Source organism: Elephantulus edwardii, unplaced genomic scaffold (assembly GCF_000299155.1).
Source record: "Elephantulus edwardii isolate Elephantulus edwardi_28Jun2011 unplaced genomic scaffold, EleEdw1.0 scaffold00246, whole genome shotgun sequence".
NCBI classification, from domain to species: domain Eukaryota; kingdom Metazoa; phylum Chordata; class Mammalia; order Macroscelidea; family Macroscelididae; genus Elephantulus; species Elephantulus edwardii.
In genome coordinates, this window is record NW_006399996.1 from 3,359,949 (window position 1) to 3,370,837 (window position 10,889).

Below are 10,889 nucleotides of genomic sequence, written 5' to 3' on the forward strand. Positions count from 1 at the left end.
CATAATGTTCTCCAGAGTCAACCATTTTGAATAATATTGCATGAGTTCCTTGTTTTTTAATGCAGCATAGTATTCCATTGTGCGAATATACAACAGCTTCTCTAGCCATTCGTTTGTTGATGGGCATTTAGGTTGTTTCCAACTCCTTGCTATTGTGAACAAAGCTGCAATAAACATGGGGGTGCATAAGATCTGTACATTTAACCACACGTGATAAGAAAAAAATATCAATGCCAAGGTCCACAACTGGACCGTTTAAATCAGAATTTGAGCCTGTGGCTTTGTGGGTGGCCATTTTGCAAGACTCAGCAGAAATTTCACTGTGTAGACAGGGGGAAGACGCACTGGTGGTGGAGTTAATCTCGCACCCCAAGTGCCCTGGGCAATGGCACGACATGAGGCTTCGTGTCTATACTTCGTCCGCTTCTTGATAGCTTGGAACTCTGGGTCCCCCTGGTGACCAGCTCAGGCCCACTCATCTGTTTTTTGCATGACTTGGGGATCGGGGTTAGGGTTAGGGTTCTGCAGGACGGCTAAATCGGAAGCTGCTAAAACAGCGGCCGGTCAGCTTCCTTTGCTTCTCCTCACCTGCACTGGACCAGGGCTAGCTAGAACGGAAACACCGCTTTCCTTGTTTCCAGAGGGTAAGAAGAACCTCCGTTCTCACATTTCCATTGCCGGGACTTTAGCTAGCCCTCGCTGCCCAATAATCATAGGGAGACCTGTCTAAGAACTCGGTAGGCTGACCTCGTGGCGCAACGGTAGCGCGTCTGACTCCAGATCAGAAGGTTGCGTGTTCAAATCACGTCGGGGTCAGTTATTTTTAACTTTGGTTTCGTCATTTACTTAAATTTTCTAATTTTCCACTGTGCACAAGCCAGAGCGACAGAGGAAGAAACAAACAGTAAAGAAAAGGAAGTACGAGTTTTACCGCAAAGTTCCCTGGCTGCACCGTCAGAGGAACACCATGAACTAGCGGAGGTATTTCCAGGATTTCAGTACGGGCGGACAGCCAGGATGCTGAGAATAGTCTTACGATCCAAATTTCTCAGATTCGAAAGGGAGGTTGTGAGCTCGAGAGAAAACCTCCTTGAGTTTAAAAATGCTGGCCACAGCTAGACAGGAGCAAGTTCCCAGACTCCAGAGAAGGGAGTGAGGAGAGTGAATGTGTAGACGAGGTGGCCGAGTGGTTAAGGCGATGGACTGCTAATCCATTGTGCTCTGCACGCGTGGGTTCGAATCCCATCCTCGTCGATTGCAGTTTCAGTTATCTGCATTTGATTTTACAACCTTCTTTCATTAGTTCTGGATCACTTTAGCAGGTCTTAACCTGTGATTTTTAATCTTACTCACTTGATTCTCCAATAGGCAAAATATCCAGAAATAAGAATTCTTTATCACGTTGATGTACCATGGCACTCACCTCCGCCAATGAAACAAGGTGAGAATATTTACGGAAGCGGAGCCTTGGCTCAGTTGGTTAAAGCGCCTGTCTAGTAAGCAGGAGATCCTGGAGTCAAATACCAGCGGTGACTCTGTTATGTAGGATTTTGCGAAAGCTTCCTAATTCTCCTTCAAAATGACCTCAGGTGACGTATAGTTTTCTTTCTCCAACTCGCACGACTGTCATTACCCTCTCCAGAAATCCAGGAGTTTGCAGGCATTTTTACCTTCAGGGTGGCTGTAATAGCTTTGTGAATCTTGCTGTTCCCAAACATCACATTCAAGGCTTGTTATACATTACAATATACATTAGTTCTGTTTAGTGGCTTTTATTTATCTACATGCTCTGCGAGTTTATTTCTGCAGTATTTTTATGCATGGTTAGAAAAACATATCGTTTGTGAAATTTCTGGGCTTATTGGCTTCATCAATTATGTGTCTTTTATAGTACTGTACTTACTCTAATCTTCAGTAGTGGCCGGTTAGCTCAGTTGGTTAGAGCGTGGTGCTAATAACGCCAAGGTCGCGGGTTCGATCCCCGTACGGGCCAGAGGTTGTTATTTTAAAGCACGGCCAGTTATCTTTAGGAAACAAGCAACTGTCTAGGGAACATCATTTCCCCAGGGTTAACACAAAATTGAATTATATTTGGTTTCAATTCAGCTTTACAATGTGGTAGATCATAAAAAGAAATGGACTTCTGTTATCTCCTTTTCCAAAAGTTTTTGACCATAAGGCTATATATGTAAACAGAAGACTGCAAGAACTAGACAATATACCAGTCAGATGTGATTTGACGGTGCACTCACACACACACACACACACACACACACACACACACAGAACAATTATTAGCTTTCAATCATAAATGTAGCACTGACCAACAGAGTGTAGAAAATGGAGCCAGAAAAGGCACTGATAAGTGGTCCTGGTCTTCTAGACCCATTCTTTCTATTCCGATTGCTCACTTCAGGGCTTAAGAAGATCCCTTGCTTTTCTTTTTGGGAAGTTCCTTGTTTCCATTTCTCTTAGTAGATTTCTGGGCCCAAATGTGTCATTATCTATGTTTTGTGCCTCCCTTAGATCTTGCTGCTTAAGATCAGGAACTGTGTCTTACCCCTTCTAGCACAAACCCCACCACCACCTCCCTCTCCCTTCACCCCGCCCCAAGATCCACCCTATCCCATCCATACCTCAGACTCCACCAACCCAGCAACCCCACACAGACACAGCCTCAGTCTTAGGAGCAGCAGCACTTTAATTCCACGAAACTCAGAAAGCCAAACTGATTAGAACACTCCACAACAGATGGGCTTCAAAACCAGCAACAATTCTACCTGAACCCTGAGAGGAGGGAGACGCCTCCCCCTCACCCCTTCATATGAGATGCACTCCTCCTAGATCCACCTTGATTCTGGCTGGGGAGTAGCATATTTACCAGCACAGAAACAGGAGAACTATCTGCAGGTGAGCATCCCTTTCTGTATGGATTGTGGCCAAGGCTTATTCAGCTCCCAAAGCCGCTGGCACCTGAGATGTGGCCATTGGAGTCAGGGTGGCCAGAGTGGGGGTAGGATCACCTCTGTCCCACTTCTCTTGATCACATATGGGAGTCATATCTTCACCTTCAAGCCGAGATACAAAACCCCGGTTTCTTAATGATAGTGCTCTAGCTAGGAAGGAGAGGAGTGAAGAAAAGGGTAACTACAGATGGCCAAATGAATAGAAGCAGAGCATCATCTCTTCCTTCAAGACTTCCCCGTGTACAACTGCCTAAGGCCCATTAGGCGCCAGCATCTGAAAGAGCTTCCCACACAGAGGTCTCCGCTCTCGAGACATTTCCCACTAGGGCTCCTGTTAGGCCCTATTCCAATCAGGCCTGGCCTCTCCTGGCCCCTGGTCACTTGCACAGTGCCTCCAACACCTCCAGTGTGCGTCGGATGTCTCGGACTTGGCGCGCCAGTCCCTGAACCGGCTGAAGGGCCCGCTCCAGCTCCTCGCAGCGTGCCAGCAGGGTGTACATGCCTTTGATGCTCATATCCACAGCTTCACCTAAGGAGTCCACGGCGTCGCGATAGGTCTGGATGCAGCCCACGCTTAGCGCTGTCAGCTCCTGCACCGCTCCACCCAGCCCGCGGAGCAGACGGTCCACCCGGCCGCCCAGCTCCCGACTCAGACGCTCCAGGTCCCGAAGCACATCGGGGTCTATGGGCGGGATGGCCGGAGTGGGTGCGGGCGTGGGACAGGGCCGCGCAGGGGCAGGAAGCAAGGGTGGAGGGGCGCCGCTCAGACGGATCTTGAGTTGTAGATTGTTGGCCACAAAGTGGGTGAGGTCGCCGTGGCGGCTCACGGTGCCCTCGAGCTCCAGCGCGCTAGAGATAGTGGCGCGGCGCCCGCCGCTTGCGCCGGCGCCGCCGCACGCGCCGCTCAGCCCGTCCAGGCTACGGCTGTCCTGGAGGCGGCTGGAGAACGAGCGGCCAGTCCTACCGGCAGCCGCAGCCTCTTGGTATTCGTCCTCCTGCTCAGCGTTCACCCCGCTGGCTCCGGGGATCCCTCGACGGCAGACCTTCTCGGAAGCAGGCTCGACCTCCGCTGGATTAGGGTCCTGGCAATGACCCGGAGCTCCTCGGCGGCTCCCAGTAACAGACGGCGTCGCTTGAGGCCTAGGCTCGTCCTCCTCCCGAGCCTCGCGTTCCGACCGGTGGTCTACGCTGCAGCTCGAAGTCTTCAGAGACGCCCTGGGGTGGCGGCTCGCGCCCCCAACGTTGTCGGCCTCTTCCTTCTTGGACAGCCTGAGGTCTGAGGGTGGCTCAGAGGGCGTAAGGCAGGGCCTTCCGCTGCAGACCGCGGACTGGTGTCTCCCTAGAGCTCGGGTGTCCACCTCGGGACCAGGTCGCCCCAGGGACGACTCCATACTGCAGGTCGGAGCCGGAACCAAAGAATTGGTTCGCCCCGGTTCGCCAGGGGTTGGCGGCGCCTTTAAGGGGCGTTGTAGAAATGAGCCGATTGGCTGCAGGCTGACAATGGTAAGGACAGGAAGAGCACTTTGATTGGTTATAGGCAACAGAAAGTCCCGGAAGAAGGACAGTTATTGAACTGCCAAACACACGTGAGAGCGAAAGAGGTGGAGAGAAGGAGGTGACAGCTGCACTCGTCGCCCCACCCCTTCGAAAAGTTGAGGAGGCGGATCTTAAAGACGAAGGTCCTGAAATACCAGAGTCCCATGGGGGCGGGACCCAGATATTTTCGTCCCACAATTGTCCCGCCTACAATTACAGAAGCAAACTCGGACATGCTGTTTCTAGAGAGGTTCTTCGGATAGAAATAGTATATCCTGATTGGACCATTGGTTCAACAGCATCTTGTTGATAAAGAAGGACTAAAACTAAATTAATAGGAAATTAGTTCGTTCCGTTGTCCTCGGTTGACAGATTTGGCGGAGGAACTGGCAGTGACTCATGGTGGTTGTCACAGCCAGCTTCTGGGTTCAGCGGTCTTTGTGCCACTTTGTCCTCTTTCTCTTACCCCTATCTACATTGAGTCTCTCTCCTCCAGGAAAGTTATATTATGCCCTACGATTTTTTCGGGTAAAATATTTTGTTGTTGTTAAGTGCCGTCGAGTCGCCTGCGGCTCATAGATACTTTATGTACAACTGCTTTGAATCCTGCTCTATCATGAACCAACCGCACCCACTCCCATCCCAGTTACTAATCAATCCATCTCATACAAAGTCAATCAAATAATCAGTTTTCATAACTTCTTAATAGTAATTTTTGGTAGCCATATTCATGGTGACCCCAAGTGGGCAGAGTTAGAAATTAGGCTCTATAGGGGATGCTCTTTCCTTTTCTTTTTACTATGGTTTGAGTGAAAGTTTACAGAGAAAATTGGTTTTCCATTAAATAATGAATTCACATTATGTTTTGTGATATTTTTACAATCCTTAAGTTGTAGACTCCTCAAAGTTGGGTCTGCATTAATGATGTGGATGGAATAAAGCTTTTACCCAGGGTGAGACCTTTATTTGCTGGTTTGGCAAAATTCAAAATGAGGAGAAAAAAGTGTGAACATCCATTAACTAATTGGAAGATGAATTGTATGAATTATGAATCTAGGAGAACTGGAAAATAAAAAAAAGGAAATGGAATGCATAAAGATCAATACCTGGACGTTAATGAGCTGACATTGGCTATATGATCTACTTTGCCTAGAGTTGTTATGTGCTGTTGAGTCACTTGTGACTCATAGCTACCCTATGTACAACAGCCCCAAACTCTGCTCTCTCCTGTACCAATCACAATGTCTTCAATACACCCATCCCAATTACCCCAATCACTGAATCAATTCACCTCATAGAGGGCCTTCCCCTCCTGCGCTATCTCTCCACCCTCCCAAGTATGATGTCCCTCTCCAAGGACCTGTTCCTCCTTGCAACATGTCCAAAGTATTTTAGATGGAGCCTTAGAATCGTTGCCTCCAAGGAGCCACCGGGTTTAACCCTTTCCAGGATGAATCTGTTTTCCTAGCAGTCCATAGTACCCTCAATACTCTTCTCCAGCACCACAGCTCAAAGGCATCAATTCTCCTTCTACCCTCCTTGGTCATTGTCCAACTCTCTGATGCATAGCAAGTGACTGCAAAGACCATGGCCTGTATCAGATGCACCTTAGTCTCCAGGGTGACATCATTGCTCTTCAGTACTTTGGAGAGGTCCCTAACAGCAGACTTTCCCATTGCAATAATTTTTTTTATTTCCTCGCTACTGGTGCCAAGTGTTGACTGTGGAGCCAAGCAAACTAAAGCTGTGAACAATCTCAATCCCTTCAACATCCATCCTGATGCTGCCAATTGGTTCAGAGGTGAGAATCTTTGTCTTCTTGACATTGAGCCTCAATCCATAATGAAGCCTGCTGTCCTTGACCCTCTGCAGCAAGAGCTTCAGGTCCTCCTCAGTTTCATCAAGCAGGGTTGTGTCATCTGCATAACCCAGATTGTTTATAGATCTTCCACCAATCTTGACCCCACATTTCTCCTCATAGAGCCCAGCCTCCCGGATAATCTGTTCTGCATACAGGCTGAAAAGGTATGGAGACAGGACACATCCCTGGCCTACGCCCTTCCCAGTTTTGAACCATGCAGTGTTCCCTTGCTCTGTTCTGATGACTGCCTCCTGATCCAAGTATAGGTTTCACATTAGAATGATCAAGTGTTCTGGGATTCCCATTCTTCTCAGAGTCAGCCACAGTTTGTTATGATCCACACAGTCAAACGTCTTTGCATAGTCAATGAAACGCAGATAGACATTCCTCTGGTAATCCCTGCTTTCAGCTAAAATCCATCTAACATTAGCTACAATATCCCTAGTAACACAACCCCTTCTAAACCCAGTCTAGACTTCTGGCAGTTCTCTGCTGATGTGCTATTCCAATCGTTTTTGGATAAACTTCAGTAGAATCTTGCTTGCATGTGAAATGCAAAAAGAAATATTGTTGATTCATCATCAAAAAGAATATTTCAAAATATGTGCTGAATACTTCCTTAGAAAGTTGGGATTAGAGATACCATATGATCCAGAAATCTCACTTAAAAATTTGCTTAAATTCAAACTCATTGTCTTTCTGTTAGAAATGGCTCATAGCTGACCCTCCAGTGGATTTCTGAGGCTGTAAATTTCATGGGAGATTACCCATCTCTCTCACTGCAGCCACTGGTAGATTAAAATGAGCAGAAAGGCCCAGCCTTTGGGTTAGCAGCCAAATCTCTAATGATTACACCACTAGAGCTTCTTAGCAATCCTACCACTTACATATAGAATTTTTGTTTCTTGAGCAAATGGGACCAAGACAATCAACTTCAGGAACTAGCAAAAAGTTATACAAAAAAGGGAATAGAATGCCACATGAGCCAGCTTGACTGGCACCTCAGTCATATAAAGCAATAAAATCAATTGTCACAAAATTCTTCCAATTCATGTCAATCCAACAAGCTGTAGTAGAACTGGACGCCATCAGGCTTTAAATGGGTGATTTTTCGCAAGTAGGTCAACAGACCTTTCTTTCAAGGTACTGCTGGGTGAATTCAAACCTCCAACCTATTTTAGTTAAATGATCTGCAACAATCAAGGACTCCAGTTATGTTGTTTACTGTCAAATCAGAACGGAGTCATCTGACCCTCTAGTGAATTTTCAGAGACACTAAATAACATGAAATAGCCCATCTTTCTCCAACAAAGCAGCTAATGGATTCAAATGATGTGTCTTTGGGGTGGCAACGTAACTCCACTTAAAGTTCTCTCTACTATACATATTAAAAATTGATACTCTGGATAAATAAACTCTCAAGCACAGAGTTTTTCTTTTACTCTTTGATTTCCAGTATCCAGGCAGTGCTTGGAATGGAGAAGACTTAGTAACTCTTGTCAAATGAATACATCTAACCACATTCATGACATAATTACACTGAAAGATTCAGAGACAATATGTGTTTATGGAGCAATAGGGTGAAAGAGTGAAATCCTTAACCAACATGTAGCTGGCCGACCAGTAAATTTTCAGAGGCATTAAATCACATGAAATTGTCCATCTTTCTCCCACAAAGCAGCTAGTGGATTCAAACTGTGTCTTTGGGTTTGCAACTCCTTACCACCAAGAGCAATCTTTATCCATGTAAGTCTCTGAAAACCTGCTGGAGGGTCAGCTAATAGGGTGGTTCCTATTTGACAGTACACAACAACAAAAAGATAACAGATGTGATGTATAGATACATGGCACACCAAAATTAAAACCACTAAAAGACTTTTTGGAAAATGGATTTTGGAAGATGTAATTAAGGATGTTGAGATAAAGACCAAGGTGGATTATCCCGGTGGACCTTAATCAAATATGCACTGCTACTGAGTCAATTCTGACTCATTGTCTAGTAGTTGTGAATTTTTACATCTTTCTCTGTGAAATAGTTGGCAGAAAAACCTACTTTCAGACATTTTAGCCTCCAGAGTTGTGAGAGAACAAGTTTTTGTTACTTTAATCCCCCAAATTTGTAGTAATTTGCTATGCAGCCCCAGGAAAGGCATACAGCATGCACAACTGGGATAAAAATAGAAGAAAAACTTTACTGATATACTTCACCACATAAGAGCATTTGATGAAATTTAATACTGGTTTATGATACAAAAAAAATTTAAAACCTAAAAACCTTTATCAAATAAGGAATAAATAGGCCCTCATTCCACACCACCATCTAGTCATGCTGGTGAGTAGAGAAACAATCAGTTGCCATATAGTTCATTCCAACTCAAGTCAATCCAGTGAGTGTTATAGTAGAACTGAACTCCATCAGGTGCTTAACGGGTGATTTTTAAAAAAATTTTAATTTTAATGAACATTTACAGAGATTTTGGATTTCCATTCATTCATTGTTGCACTTTTCTCCCTGCCCATTCTTTCCCCTCACCCCCAGTTTGTTCTTCTTTTTGAAAAGTAAAAGTCTTTCATTGGTATACAATATCCCCCACCCTCAGTACACTCCACTATGCAACCTTCATTCTGGACTCTTGTGATAACCATAATACCCTATCATATATCGCTTTTACACTGTTCTCTCCCTCATCTGTTTCAATGCACTATACATAATTTATCCAGTTTTTCTCAGTCTTACCCTAACCCTGATGTCAGTCCCATCCTACAACAGTGGCACCATTCAGTATTTGTCTTTTTGTGTCTGAGATATTTCACTCAGCATAATGTCCTCCAGGGTCACCCATTTTGAATAATATTGCATGAGTTCCTGGTTTTTCAATGCAGCATAGTAATCCCTTGTGTGAATATACCACAGCATCTCTTTCCATTCATTTGTTTGTTGATGGGCACTTAGGTAGTTTCCAACTCCTTGCTATTGTGAACAAAGCCGCAATAAACATGGGTGTGCATTAATGGGTGATTTTTTGGAAGCAGGCCAACAGACTTTTCTTTCAAGGTATTGCTGAGTGAACTCAAAGCTCTAACCTATGTCAAATGCTTTGCAGCACCCAGGGACTCTGCTGAGGGCGACTAGGAAGTGGTCTGGAAGGTGTTCCAGCAGAAAAAACAGGGCATTAACTGAGGCAGGGATGCATGCCCACTGCTTGTGTGGCACCCTAACCCCATCTTCCATAAGAGACACAGCTTCTTCCTCTATAATATCTATGCAAACCGGTATAAAAAGCTTCAGCCTTTATTAAATAAAAAGGAGTTAGAAGGCAAAGTAACAGGCCAACAGCACTTCCCACCCCCAACATGTGTATAGACATACAAATACAGATACAATGCATGAAGGACAGACAATTCAGGAGGTAGACTGAATGGCAGATGGAGGTAGCACCCTTCGAGAGTGGGCTCGGACCCAAGGGTGGATTGAGACCTGGGCCAGGGGCAGCCGTTCTGCCGGGTTATGCTTGAGCAACTTGGAGATGAGGTCCTGAGCTCCTATGGGCACAGAGGTGGGGAATTTCAGATCCACCTACAGAAGAAGGGAAAAGGGAGGACCTATTAGTTTCATCCTGGCCACAATTTCCCTCACTGTCCATACTGATCAAAGAATGAGCAGAGAGAGCCCTACCAGATCACATCTGCCCACTCCTGACCTAGGACCCAGAGGACAGCATAACGCTTAGGCAGGCAACAGGCCAGCTCCCTCACCTTGACGATGCGCCTGTACGTCTCATTGTGTGAAGCACTCTCAAAGGGCGGGTTGCCCACCAGCAGCTCGTAGCAAAGTACTCCAATACACCAAAGATCCACCTTCTCATTGTGTGTGCGCCCCTCAATCATCTCTGGGGGCAGGTAGTCCAGGGTGCCACACATGGTCTTCCTCCTAGGTGCCAGAGTCAGAGAAGAGCGGCTAGGGGTCTCAGGGACAGATATCCTCTCCTTTGCACTCTGACAGCAGGGAACCAACAGACCTCAGAAAGTGTGAGAGCAGTCCAGCCATGCTGTGATGGCCACTGTGGTATGGACAAGCTTAGCCTTCTTGGATTACGGTGAATGATTAATGCTATGCCAAAATTCCAGATGGGACTTAACATTGTTGTTACATGCCATTGAGTCCACGATGACTCATGGCAACCCTATGAACTTTGTCCTCTACTAAGCAAACCTCACCATTTTTTAAAAAACTTTATATTATTATTAATTTTAATGACAATTTACAGAAACTTTGGATTTCCATTCATTCATTGTTGCACTTTTCTCCCTGCCCACCCCTCCCCCTCCCAGTCCACTCTTCTCTTTGAAAAGTAAAAAAAAAAAAGGTTCTTTCATTGTTATACAATCCCTCCCCCCAGATCCATTCCACCATACCACTTTTTTTTTCTATATTTTATTAATTTTCATAAACATTTACAGAGATTTTGGGTTTCCATTCATTCATTGTTGCACTATTCTCTCTACCCTCCTCCCAGTTTGTTCTT

General features: G+C 45.6%; 2 protein-coding genes and 3 non-coding genes across 5 annotated transcripts in view; 3 read left to right on the plus strand and 2 right to left on the minus strand.

The window, feature by feature from the left end:
* The first annotated feature begins 744 nt into the window (after positions 1-744).
* On the plus strand, positions 745-816 carry TRNAW-CCA. The gene has a single exon. It is a non-coding gene; the product is annotated as a tRNA-Trp (tRNA).
* Positions 817-1,172: 356 nt separating this feature from the next.
* TRNAS-GCU lies at positions 1,173-1,254 on the plus strand. Its single transcript has one exon. It is a non-coding gene; the product is annotated as a tRNA-Ser (tRNA).
* A 665-nt stretch (positions 1,255-1,919) lies between these two features.
* TRNAI-AAU lies at positions 1,920-1,993 on the plus strand. Its single transcript has one exon. It is a non-coding gene; the product is annotated as a tRNA-Ile (tRNA).
* Positions 1,994-3,343: 1,350 nt separating this feature from the next.
* LOC102871574 (chromosome unknown open reading frame, human C17orf59) lies at positions 3,344-4,357 on the minus strand. The gene has a single exon (XM_006899154.1). It carries the CDS (start codon positions 4,355-4,357, stop codon positions 3,344-3,346), a length of 1,014 nt encoding a protein of 337 aa, XP_006899216.1.
* Positions 4,358-9,766: 5,409 nt separating this feature from the next.
* Positions 9,767-10,889, minus strand: part of AURKB (aurora kinase B) — a 19,638-nt gene continuing 18,515 nt past the window's right edge. Inside the window, exons 7-8 of the mRNA XM_006899182.1 lie at positions 10,120-10,294; positions 9,767-9,940 (exon numbers count right to left, since the gene is read on the minus strand). Of these exons, the coding sequence (XP_006899244.1) occupies positions 9,767-9,940; positions 10,120-10,294 (349 nt within the window). The remainder of the gene's footprint in view (positions 9,941-10,119; positions 10,295-10,889) is intronic.

Excerpts from the sequence above, each read along its gene's own strand:
- LOC102871574 (XM_006899154.1), bottom strand. The coding sequence starts at position 4,357 with ATGGAGTCGTCCCTGGGGCGACCTGGTCCCGAGGTGGACACCCGAGCT.